Below are 14,041 nucleotides of genomic sequence, written 5' to 3'. Positions count from 1 at the left end.
GTGGTTTCGAGAGAAATGACTTTTAGTATTTAACGATCAGGCGTCCATTTCACATACGTGTAAACGTACAAACTGTTACATTTTCTGTTTCAATGCAGATACAGATTTTTTATTTAAAGTGTACGTAGACAAATTATCTTTCGGCTATCTGGTAGCGATGACTGGATTTAAGCGGAAGATCACGTTCTTTTAACTTGACAAGGTAATCTAACGACGTATGTTGCATTTCTAACACGTGGTTCGAAATTGAGGAAATTTTTGAAAATACACTGCAGCTCATAAGTGTGTATATGGATACTTCGTGATGTTAACTTGAATCGAATGCTTTCCATGGTTTTTCTTTTTTATTATTTTATAAATCTGTTGAATCGTTTGTATCATACGTGCCTCACAATGTAAAGTACTAAATACGGTAAAATTCGTTGAATTTTTGCAATAACTATAACGAGCAATAATGCCAACGGAAAGCAGCATGTATCGAAGAGGAATATTTTTTGATGAAATATGTGGTTATATATACATACATATATATATAGAGAGAGTGGTCATTCAATTGTAAGCTATTTATTAATACTACATTATACGTAGTATTGTTCGATAATAAATATTACATTAAATATATGTAATGTCAATATTATATATACTCTGGAGAGTTGAATATTATGGTAAATTTACTATTGGTATTAAATTAACATGATATTAAGTGCAATATCAACATCATACATCTTGATTAAATCGTTGAATACAGATTGAAAATTGAGAATTTCATATGTTACAACGTAGTATTTGTCTCATATCACTGTACTGCGATAATAAAAGTGAAACGCTATGGTCCATCGAATTGCTTCCAAATAGGCCTCTTCAGGAAACTTGTCGAGCAATTTGCAAAACAAAACCATCGCGAGAGAAGGCGAAGCTTACACGGGCCGATCATAGCTTCCCTCCAAATTTCCCCCAACAAATCTTGCTGGAAGTATCTGGAAGAATTCTCAACGCTATTCATCAACGTCCCCAAAAAGAGGAAAAATTCCTTTGATACAGACTAACTGAACCTCGAAAATGAACTAGGAAATTCATCTCGTGTTTCCTTCTTTGATTACCTTCTCGGCTTCCCTTGGCTAGCGAAAGAATAAGAGGAGAACGGGAACAGAGGGATTATTTTAAATTCAAGTTGGCTGTCATTATGAAATAACTGGGCGAAGAGAAACGCACGATTCCACGGGAATAAATCCTCAGCAGATCTTCGTTTCGGAGCTGAGCACCGGCTCTTACGTTTGAAATATTCCGAAGAAAGGATCCTTCCTCGGCGGTGTTCGGCGAGACGTGCTGAAAATCCCTGGAGCAACGGCGAGATCCCCGTCGATGGGACGCCGGCTTTATTTCGCGCGGCATTTTGACAAAATAATTCATCGCGGTGAACGAAAGGCAAATTTCGAGAGACTGTTACGTCGATTTCAGTGAAAGGATGCGGAAAAGCGGGCCAATACGAATACCGATGCCTGATACTTTCTGACGTCTTTGGCGTTAAATTGAGAAATATGGTGCATCGAAAGGTTCATTCTATTCTGCGATAAATTGAAAGCAGAGCGGAACGATTTATTGCGGTCGATTAGGCTAACCCTGTTGCGTCATTTTTCATCAAATGTTATTCTTCAATATGTAAGCGAAATTTTGGTCAATAGAATAACATCGATAGAATTTTCGTCGTAAATTTTCGCTGCTAATACTTTCTACATTGTTGCCTTTTGCTTATGATTCCAATAGACAAGTCGATTTCATTTCTTGCTCGTTCTTTTACCTAAAATTCGCACAGTATATTCAAAGTTCAACACCTGAGCTTACATTGTATTTTGTTCTACATATTACGAATGTATCTCTACAAGATTTATAATTCATTTTGTTTACTTTTTCACTCGAACGCCACAGATATTATAAATGCGAATGGAATTTTAAAAAAGCTGTTATCCAATCGTTGACTTCTCGTTTTAACTTGCACGAGAAAAATATTTTCTTAAAACATTAGAAATCTGTTTTGTTTCCAAACTGAGAGCAGAGTTCATTTGGTTACATTTAAAACTTAAAAAAAAGTTCATTGTCTATAGTCTACCAAACTGTTTCGAACCAAACACTACTCGAAAAGTTTATTTAAAAAGCCATTCTCGTGTCGGGTATTTCGTTGAATTATTATGTCAATTACAGAGAGGATTAATCGACTGAATAGAAAATCAATTTGATAATAGACCGTATGTGTATGTGTACATTGTAACATCTACAAAGAAACTTAAACGAACGATATCATCCGAGCTCGACTCGATTCTAGCGAAATGAAAGTTTCATGCGATCCGTCGCGATTACGAAAGAATCATCGAATCAATCCCACGGTGGAACAGCAGACAGCACTTAACTCTTGTCGCCACGTATGAATTTTTCACGAGTTTGTAACCTTACGATCGGAGTTTTCACAGTTGCTTCAAAGAAAGTATCCACCCGCTGCGCTGTAAGCTGCCTAACTTTTCAAGAAACGTTCTGCTCGTAAATATACTTGTGCGAATTTTTTCATTCCCTACTTTTATAATGTCCATAATAAACGATAGAAATGATGCAGAAGTAACTGTATACCTTTGCATTTCGATTTTAGGATAATTTCGGATACAATCAATCTACGCTCATTCGAATATTTAAAAATATTATGATATCGTGGTTATGTTGATAAAATTTGAAGCGGATCTGAAAGTATCTATACAATTTGAAAGATATTTATCGATAGCATTGGTTTCAAATTTTACTATTACAATCACCATACGTGTTTCATTATAGCGCTAACAAAATTTCGAAAGGTTTCGTACAACTCACGTAATATTGGGTTGGCAACTAAATGATTGCGGATTTTGTCATTAGATGGTAATGATAACTTAGTTGCCAAGCCAATATATCCACAAAAAGATTTCTGTGATAAATGTTCGAATACTTTCATGAGCGACTGTATATGTTACACTTATGTTTCATCGTAATAAATAAGCAGCGTATAATTAGCATCGGTTAAGAAGATAAATACGTTTTAACATTTTGCAAAATCTTTCTATTTTTATCGGATATATTTTTCTCACTTTAGGCTTCCCATTTACAAACCGAGATTCCCAAGAATTCCTAGGATCAACGTCGCAACAATAATTTTTTCCTCTTTCCACAGAAATTCATAAACCGCAAACAATAAAAGGACTTCAGAAAGAAGCATAATTTAGAACGTACTATTCGGAAGCCTAAAGTTTCACCGAGGAAAATTATCAGGGTGAAGTTTCCTCTGGTTGTCACGGGTCCACGAAGGAGGAAATATTTTCCGACGGAGAAAGTGTAAGATGTATGAAAACGTACCCAGATCCATGAGATGTTCCTCGCCGAATCGTCGCACAGCGTGAACATGAAGAAGCCCGAAAGCGAGCTGCATTCCAGTGGTGAGCAACAGGGCGAGGAACCCGGCTGCGCAAACCAGCCATCCCCAGCCACCCTCTGGATAGAAATGCGTTCGCATGGCGGCGACGTCTATGCCTGAAGGGAAAGATTAGTCTTAATTACGATTGCTTTTTACATGGATCGTGTGAGCGAATTTTTTCGTCCGCTTGGCCATGAGCACAGTAATTAATTAACGAATCAATTCTATTATTCTTCTCGATTTTTTCTCCTTTTTCTGTATTTTTAAATATTTTTTCTTTTTAATACTTTATTCGTAAAAAGCATGGTATACATAAAAGATAATAAAATTATACTGTAGCTTGCACGGAAAAGGATACGCGCGCGTATTATCTTTTGTGTTGGGTTTTATCCGGATCGAACCGACTGTGTCCCTGTAGTGCCAAATTCAAACTGCGTATATAGGTACACGCATGTGTGTGTGTGTTGAGTGAGAATTGTGAATAAAGGGTACAAAAGTTCGATTCGTTTGTAGTGCAAGAGCGAGACGCTATTGTAACCCTGTTACATCCAATCTCGTAATATTTTATACTAAAATCTGATATCTAGAATAAATTAGAATTTCCATTTGAATTAAAAAGTCCTGTACGTTGAAAATTGATTTTAAAAATTAATTTGGAGAAATTTCATTATGAAATTTTACTATTCAACGAATGAAAAGATTTTTCGTCTTCCAAGATTAACAAGTTGCAGATAGTTTTTCCCGTTGGAGAAACTAATCATTTTTTTATCGACATTTATTAATTATAATAATTGCATGGTCGATGCTTGTGCATTTATAGGAAATTTGAAATTGTAAAAATGTATAGAATGCATGTAATACGCAGGAAGAATACCTCAAGTATCGAAAGAGAAACGCTCATACGTTTTACTGTTTAAATACATTGATATAAGTATGAAATTGTTTTGATATTGACTTTCAGGGATAAGCAATAGTGAAATCCAAAAAAAGTTGCACAAACATCCGCGATCTAACGATAATATTTTAACCCGATTCAGTATTGAAATTGTATTGAATTTGTATTCAGTATCGAAATACTTTCTAGCATGAAAGATACGTATTTAATTACCTGGACGACGAAAGGCTGGCACACAACGATGAAGACTTCTCAAATCACCGAGCACCCAATTACTATTTCCGATCATGCCATCATGCAGACTTCCCTCTGTGTCCATGTAACGCATTCGAGTATCTAAAATCAGAAGAGAAGCAACTATTAAAAAGTAGAAATACTTTACATGAATATATGAAAGATTGAGAAGCGAATCAGCGTAAATTTAACTTGCCTTGGGGATTAATGAGACAATTTAAAAACTAATTTATTGTTAAACTGTTTCCAATTACAATATTTACCTGCAATAAATCAAAAAACCCGAGCGTCAACCTCAAAGGGAAATCAAAATCCGGACAAATGCATAGGTCGATACATTCAAATTTTTCAGTTGACATTTGACACAAGACACAATTTTTTAATTCGCTCTGATTTCTTGTAAAGAACAATGGTGATTTTCTTTCGTGTCTCTTGCAGTTAAGTTCATCTGTACGTTATCTCGTAATAAAAATCGTTTCTCGCATCTTCACTGGCGTGGCAAATTTTGTTCAAAACCAATTTGTAAAAACTATATTTATCTTAGTCTTGCACTGATTGGCTTCTGAGCCCTGCGTTTATACGAAATGACGTGACTTTCGCAATCGACGCTACGTTCGCTTGAATGTAAATTAAGAAGGCTACGCGCGGATTAACCCCTGGCGGATTAGGCACCACTGTTTTTGCGTAATTCGACGATATATTTGCAGGACTTAATTACACCGAGAACTGGCTCGCAGATGCGTCCAATGAATTTACGGGGCACGACCCGTTTTGTGCGCTGGCTAAGCCGGGCGATAAAGATAAACGCTGTTTATTGTGAGTTCGGCATCGTCGAAGACGAACCCTCCACGAAAAAGAGGCAAATTGAAATTACGTTTTATTAAAATTACGTTTCATGAACTTAATATCGCGAATCGCGGTATTTTATTGTGAGTAAACGTGTCTAGGAAATAGAGAAGGCTTCGTTAATATTCTAAATTAGAATTTAAGAGGATTTAATTCAATTAGAATTTCGTTTCACAGCTTTTAAATAGATTGAGGACTATTGAGCGAAGTTAATGTTACTTGCTTTGTGCATTTTATTTCTACTTTCTTGAATAATTATGTGGACCCTGTTACTCGACTTTCTATTTCACTTTTGTATCTGAAATTGTACTATGAATTGTAATTATCTCTTAAAAACTATAGAAGAGTATATTAGTATTTTAAATTGGAATTTAAGAGACTGTTATATTTTAGGTGATAGTGACGCGTGATAGTTTAGTGCGTGAAAGTTACAACGCGTTAAAATAATTATGAAATTAACGATATTTAATTTTGTGCTGTATTTTTGCTTTTGAAATAATTATTGTTGAATTCTCTAAGGAATTAGGATTGGTTTATGTTAGGCTTCGTGATCTCAAAATTAGCATTATCCAATTGTACGACCACACGACTGTCATTATCGAATTCCCTGATCCTAGAATTATCACTATCTAGTCCAACATTCGCGAAATTATCACTGGAAAATCCTATAAGCTTGAGTTGTTGCTGCTGGAATCTCCGTCTTCCGAATCTACTGTCATTTCGATATTAAATATCACGAATTTCTACTAATTTGAAATTCCCACTGTCAAACAATGTTATTGTTACAGTTGTTCTCTATCGTTTTCTACAATTTTAAAATCGTACTTGCAAAGTCTTTCTAAATTTCACAGCATGAAAATACAAACTTTGCTTTCCTTGTTATATTATTTGCTTATATCATTTGCTTAGCTTCCAAAAATCTCTGCCATTTCTATATTTTATTCCTAATTTATATTGTTTCCATTATGATATTTCTATTATAATCACGGATTTTGTAACCGACGTTTATTAATATTAGTCACGAGATCTCGATAATCAAGAATATTCAAAATACTAATTTCTGTTTCTCTTAAGGCTACAACACAGAACTTATACTGTAGATTCTACCAAGTTCATAGTACAATTTTGTTAAAATGATTATATTGAAAAAGGAGCTCTAATTGAAGAAATTAAATGTTGTGGGTATATAGTTTCTACAGAGTATAAAATTTTCGTATTTCCTATACCTATGGAGCTTCACTGTAAATCCTGCAAACTACTCCTAACATATACTGAATCGTAACAATGTAAAAAAAAGATAATAAATAAATTCTGTGATACGTGTACAAAGCCCAATAACATGAAATTTAATTCCTATTTATTCCGACAATTTCCCAATTTTTTTGTCATCACTGTATGTAATAAACTTCATTAATTCTCGACGTTTTATTGCTATACAACCTCCATACACGAATATTCATCATCCGTTCTATATTTTCTGTTTTCCATCAGAATTTCCATTACAGCGCGCGAAATATTTAATTCGAGGTTAATGGAAAATTTTTCAACGTTAAAAAATTGATTCTCGGCAAAGAGAGAGAGAGAAAGAGAGAGAGAGAGAGAGAGAGAAAGAGACAAGTATTCAGTGTATCCACGATGTTTCCGTCTTGCAAGATCGCAACCCTGTGCCACAGACCGGGGATGAAACGAGTTGAAAGAAATGAAGAGGAAAAAGGAGAGTCAAGTGGGTTAGATAAAAGTGCTCATGAAAAGAAGATGCTAGTTGCTATGGGGTGAGAACGAGGGTCAGCAGTCTTGTGGTCGAGGGTTCAAGAAAGCGGGTCGATGATTTTCAGCCGAAGAAATGTTCAGAAACAATCTTGGAAAAATAGTGTTCCTCCATTATTTCGCACCTATCGATGACTTATAGTACATATATTGTTCGTCCACGTTTTGCATTCTCGAGAAAAACAGCTCTGAAAGTTCAATGGTAATTTATAATTAAATAAAAACATTTTACATTGTATTTATCGATGGTATTATAAAATTGACTAAAAATTGTGCATTGGTCCCTCTTTAGAAACACAAAATGACGAAGGTGGAGATCATGGTCCCTGAAAATATCTTTAAATACGAAATACAAAAATATTACTTTTGACAAATTTATGAAGTAGAGATAACCATGACTTTTATAGTGCATAAATTAATTGTTAACTGGAGAACTATCATCTACGTGGGGAAACTCAAATTTCAAAAAACGTGGACAGGCAATATGTATGCGATAAACACGTTTCTTGCTAATGAAATACGCGAATAATAATTCAATTAAAACTGAATTAAGAAATTAAAAATTAAAAACTAAAAATTAAAAATAATTCGTATAGAAAATTTATTAGCGAATCGATTGAAACACGACACGCATCGATACACTCGTGAGTTTGCGTGAATTCAGAATTGAATTCACATAAGAGACTGAAACTAGATCAATCCGTTCGCCAAATGAAATTCCATCCTGTTCTAACTAAACTTCCGAAGAACGACGTCGTTGCAAACTGTGAGACGTGAAAACATCACAAGTTAAAACGTTTATATTAATTGTTTTATATAATATCCTTCTATAATACTCTACGATGAACATTTTCGGAAATACGGGAAATTTTCAGAAGCCATAGGAAACAGAACCGCGCAATTTGAATTTCCATCTGTCTTTCGGCCATGGGAACCAATTTCTTAACGTCGATTCGCAAACGAGTTCGCGTGAGCGTAGCTTGTAAGGAAAACAGAAGGGAAAAAATTGTGGGAACATAAATAGTAGAAACAAAAAAGTTAAGAAAGAAAATATTTAAGTAGCACGAACCAAAGCAAAAGCAAGTAAAAAAAAAAAAAAAAAAAAGAACAGGAATCGGCGTGACACGTATTCTTAATTATGGCACGACCGTTCGTGCCGGCATCGCTGAACGTTCCTTTCCGCTTCTTTTCCTATCTCTTCTTTTCTCCTCTTAATTACAACGTACAACGGCAAAGTTTCCGCAAACAGCAAAAGTTCCTCGTAAAATTCGTCTTTACAGGGCTAATGAAGTTTTAAGCAATTTAAAGTAGAATTTTAGCGACGCTCGCTGTTTGCATTTTTATTACGCTCTTCTGGTCGCTGTTGGAAAATGACCCTGGACTCATCGAAAGCTTTCCCACCGCGTAAAAATAAAGAGTAGCGATGATACGTCGTTGCAGATATTTCAATTCTCTCTGTTATTCGAAAAAACGAACTTAGATCTAATGTGGTCAAGTTAAATATAGTTTCTTCTCGAAATAAGAAAAACATGGATGCGCCTTCCAATTTCTGTAGTCACGTGAAATCATATTACCAAATGGTGGGAAATTTAATACAGTTAAATCCAAGAGACTGGTATTCAAGTGCTGTAACAGATATAACGCGTGCAAAACACTTTTTGCAGCCTTTGTATAAGAATATTTATTAGCAACAGAAGCATTGTTAATACTAGTCGTAGAACTTAATTATTATTAATTTGTTTATTCGACCATTCGCGGAGAGACGCGATCGCGAAAAAGCACGTCAACGGGAGTCGTAAGTTCCCGTTACGATTAGATAATCGACGCCACGAACTGATCGATCCCCTTATTTCTGTTAAGATAATAGGGGTGGTTCAATTAAGTATATCAGGTGTACATGTTTGTTTGTTGCTGTCTGGCCGGTATAGTTGTGGTGATAGTGCGCTACTGCTCGTGTGTAGAGTGAGACAGGTTCTGCTGCGGGTCGCCGTTGTCGCTGCTGGGGGACTGCTGCATTTTTCTTCTCATTTTTGATGCCGCGGAGGAAAAATCGCACTCCGGTCGCCGGGATATGAACCTGGGTCCCGAACGAACGTTCGTAACCTAAGGCGCTAACCACACTAGTTAGTATCGAGTGGTGGTATTTTGCTATCGAGTGCCGCCACATATACACTGAATTAACACGTATAAATTACAGTTTATTCCAACAACTTTATATAGAAGCTAGTAACGCTGGTGCGTATGTACAAGTTAAGTAGGTGATTGATCTAAGGGTAGAAACCCTGTAAAGATATGTTGACTATTCTAACGATGAAGGATAAGTGAAGTTCAGTGACGATGCTGTGGCGGAGGAAAGCTAGTGATGGGTGTGTCTAGCGCACGGAACCATCGGATTTGTTGATGACATTTTTTGTTAGGAAAGTGAGGGCAGTAGACATTGCTTCTGATTGGATAATAACAAGGTTGGTGGACTAGGAAGGGTCTTAGCCGTCCTCGATAGAAAGTTGTTAGTGGGAAGCATCATACGTGAGAAAAACTAACTTTCCCGTGTCTTCCCGTAGTAAACAATAAATGTAAAGAACACTTGAAATAAAAGATGCTTGTTTGGTCTGAAGGACCTTAACTATGGTGGGTCCTGAAGAATATTGAGGGTACGCAGTAAGGATGTGTAGACATCTGGATGCCATTTTGTCTGCAGTGTGTGTCCTGGTTTAGGTAGAGAGTCGGCCGACGTAACATAATAATGTAATAATTTTCATTTCCAAGTGATTTTGTTTCGAAAGATCCTATTGGTTGTTGGACGACGGGCAGAAAATTTTCAACAGACAACTTGAACGATTATCAAGTTGGAGTTGAAATACAAGAAATTGGAACAATCCAAACAAATAATGACTGAACTAAGGCTGATTCAAAAGTAAAGCTAATAAATGGTATTATAACTTGGTGTGGAAATGAAAGGGAATTAATTTCCACGTCAAATGTCTTTCCAATTTATCATCCTGTTCTTCTCTCGATTCCATTTGAAAAGGACAAAGCCAGGATATTCAAAATTAGTTTACCTTCATAATTAATTACCGGATCGCACGAGTTAGGCACATTACGGTTAATTTTCTTCACAGTCGACTGCCGGAACAAAACTCGTTTCTCGCAGAGAACGTTTCAACGTTCGTTCACGTGCAATTTAAAATCCTCTCTGTCTCTGCGATCAAAGAGACAATTTTATATTTCCCTTCGATATTCCTTTCTCCGTGGACGAGAAGGAAGATTCGCTATTTTCCTCTTAAATTTCTATCGATTCTACCGTGAATAATCTCCTTCCTCTATTCCACGGCAAGCGGTTGAGATACGAAACGGAACACTCATTAACGCACCGAGTTCTGACAAGCAAGAAAAGACTGCAAAAGGAACTTCTCTTTCCATTGGCTGATAGTGCACAATGGCCGAGGATCGGACGCAAAGGCGAGAAATCAAAGGGACGAAATATTCTTAATTACAGTGCGAACGAACGTGAGCCAACGAAGGAGATAAGCGCGTGGATCGGCCGAAAAATGAGGCTGCTAGTGAAAAATGGATCGGAACGGAGGATGTTCTGCGCCAAAACCAGGTTGAAAAACAAAAACTGCGGACGACGAAATTGCCATGAAAAGGAATTACGACGCTTCCTCCGCTTTGCTAAGATCTCGCCGCCATCGTAACTTACCGCTTTGATGCAAAACTTATGAGAATTTTGTGCCGTGAATTTCCGAATTTCTCCTCCTACTATTTCTTTCTTTTTTTTTTTCTTACTTTGTCGGATAAAATATGAGTAGAGGAGTAGAGGAACGGGTTATATTTCATGCGGTAAGGTTGTTCTTTCAATTTTCCAAAAGGTTTTCTTGTACGGAAACTAGGAGGAGGAATATTAATAGGAAATCTTGAAATGGATGAACGTAAAATGAGACGCTTTCGGTCAGACGTGATTGAGGTATATGGTCTGATTAGAGTGAGTTTAATTAGAGGATTACTTGAGAAGATTTTCGAAAGTGGCTTGCTTCCTGAGATGTTGTATACTAATTACGTGGATAGTGAAATTTACCTACATTACCTAATATTAATTAATCAAGTAATGGGTGAAGCCTAAGCAACGAAGTTGCGAGTCTTATGAAAAATGCATGGCGTCAGTGGAGCTTTTAAAAAGCTACACAAAGTGACATTATGAACAAGTATTATATTTCGGGATATTTTATTATTTATTACATTTCTTAAAATATAAAGTATAATAAAATATTATTTTTACTACTGTACGTTAATGTATATTAATAAATTATGAAAAAGTACATCAACGTATCAAGACCTTAAATACCAATCTCACTTAACAATTTCGCAAAACAATTTCCTTCCCCGAGATTCTTTTCTAAACTGTTATTGTAATACAACATAGTAAACTATATAAGAAAACATATATAAAAATCAGTTTGAATCATAAAAAATAGTAGAACATTCTTTTTCCCAAATATTCTCTTCCAAAACAAGTTTCATATCTCAGGAACTACAGTATCTACTTTTACTCGGCAACGAAGTCACAAAACACTGACCACAATAAAGAAAATCCAGCGACATATTTCCGTTTCTATTCTGTGGCAACCATGGTGGAACAAAGAAAAACACTCGTCCCGATTGAACCTTCAGGTTGATATATGTGCCGGTTCCACGGGAGATTTGTCAAAAATCGATCGTGCACGAGAGACAAACACGCGTCTCTTCGAACGAATAGCAAAAAGTCGAAGGATTTTAAAAGAGTCGGACGATTTAACTGTCCCGGAAAGTAGATCGAGACGTTGTTGCCGATCCGTGAAACGATATTAGGAATTGCACCGCTTCCTGTAATAATTGTTTTCCGAAGAAAAACGCGAGCCCGAGTAATTTTCTTCGATGGAAAACAAGCAGCGGTTTTTTTTAACTGTGGTTCAAGTTTCATTTTTATGATTGTGCGGTTTAGTGGCACTTTTGTACTGAGAGTTTCGATGTGTTCTCACTGCAGTTAAAATATTATTGATCCCAGTAAAACGACTGAGGAAATTTCTCAGTGAAGATTTGTAGTTTGGTTTCTCGCTTTTTGATAAAACAAACGTAGAAGGAAATAAATGGAATGTACTGTTGCATTGTTGTCGAAAAGTGGAACGGTGTACGAAGAACAGCTTATTAAGAGATTATTGTTTTATCAAAATGTCCAATGGAGGTAGAATTTTAATTGTTTATTTAAATACCCTGTATACAATAATTATAAATTTGCAAATCAATTTGATATTTTATTAAACTCAATATAAGATGACCATCGTAAAATGGAATGTTTATAAAGAACTATAAAAGAATGCGATTAATTAGAAGTTAGAGAAAGAGCGAGAAACAGTACAAGTAGTAAAGGTTCGTCTATGGTCAGACATCTCGTTCAGCACGTCGCAATCAATATATTTTTTGATATTAATTAGAAAGAAAGCGAGAAGTAAAGTAAGTAGCAATGGTCTACCTATGGTCAGACAATATCTTGCACTCGATACAGTGATCAATATCTCATAGTATATCGTATACACATTTATTTAATACGAACATCAATGAAACAATTATTTGAAAACTATTAAATTATTTATTTTGTAATTGTTAAAAAATTAGAAAATTAATAAAAATACACTTGGGAAATTAGTAAAAATTCGAATTGTTTAACTATTCTATTTCTATCGTTAATAAACAAAACAATATCGTAAATATCCTTCTCAACTTTTATCCTTTCCTTTTTTTTCTATTATACAAATTTCTTTTATGCTATTAAATTTAAATTCTGAAAAAATATTTTAACATCCCATAATCCCATCAAATATTAGCATATTCCACGTAAACCCATTTATACACACAATATATCTCCAGTAATATCCACTAACATAAATTTCTCCCTTGATAAATTCTAACTACCTAAATCATCTTTAACATCTGCCTCCCAAATTACCATTCAACCTGTCGCGTTAGCATTATATCGACAACAAGAAAAGAGAAAAGGAAAAGAAAAAGGAAAAAAAGAACGAACGAATCAGCTTATCGAAAACAATAGAAATAAAACAAGTGGGAAAAGCTTCGATATCGGTAAATCGAGCGAAAAATCGGAAAATTTCGTACCGCCACGGATATTTCGGTTGGGATTGCGTGCACGCGGGTCATCTGCATAATACGAAGCGAGCGTGGCGATGCCTGCAACTGATTCGAAATCGATTCTTTCGCAGAGGGTGAAGGAGGGTTGACCGTGCAAATACAATTGGAAAGGGTCGGTTTGTCCAATCGCAAGTGTCCACCGTGTTTAACCGTAACGCGAATTCGTTCGAAAACTATGAGTGGGTCGCGCGTCGTGGTCAGCTCCGAAGCTTGTAAATGACACGACAAATTAACACGAGTCAACGTGCCCGTGCGCGAATTTCATCGTTTCAGCAAAATCCTGACTGTACCGTGAACCTTTCTCTCCTTCTCTCCGCAGTCTCGTTCATTTCATCAATTTGATTTTTCCCACCTTTTCCTTGTGAAACACGCGTGCGGTCCGGCTGACATTCGCGACTGTCAACTTGTTGAATTGTTTCCCTTTTTCACGCGCCTCTGCCAGCTGACAGGTCACTTGCGAAATTCCCGCGATATTTTTCATTAAAACGTATGCGATTTCGTTGTTCACTGTGACAGCGGCGATGAAAATTCCGATAGAATTTTACTGTTATTCTTTTGGATTATATGAAGAACGATACGTAAAATTTTTACACCTTTCGTCACAGTAGATATATTGCATTGGGGAGCGCGAATATATTTTTATTTATACCGTGCTTCGTAATTGTTGGAACTTACGCGACTGTCGAAGT

At 36.0% G+C, this 14,041-nt stretch overlaps 1 protein-coding gene across 5 annotated transcripts in view; it reads right to left on the bottom strand.

The window, feature by feature from the left end:
- LOC139985554 (monocarboxylate transporter 10) overlaps positions 1 to 14,041 on the bottom strand; it is a 299,453-nt gene that overhangs the window by 94,218 nt on the left and 191,194 nt on the right. For all 5 annotated transcript variants that reach the window (XM_072000072.1, XM_072000073.1, XM_072000071.1 and 2 more), the window contains 2 exons: positions 4,539 to 4,661; positions 3,373 to 3,546 (listed from right to left, as the gene is read on the bottom strand). In XM_072000072.1, the coding sequence (XP_071856173.1) occupies positions 3,373 to 3,546; positions 4,539 to 4,661 (297 nt within the window). The remainder of the gene's footprint in view (positions 1 to 3,372; positions 3,547 to 4,538; positions 4,662 to 14,041) is intronic.

The sequence above is a fragment of the Bombus fervidus genome, chromosome 3, assembly GCF_041682495.2.
Source record: "Bombus fervidus isolate BK054 chromosome 3, iyBomFerv1, whole genome shotgun sequence".
In the NCBI taxonomy this organism is placed as follows: domain Eukaryota; kingdom Metazoa; phylum Arthropoda; class Insecta; order Hymenoptera; family Apidae; genus Bombus; species Bombus fervidus.
This window is presented reverse-complemented; position numbering and strand designations above follow the sequence as displayed.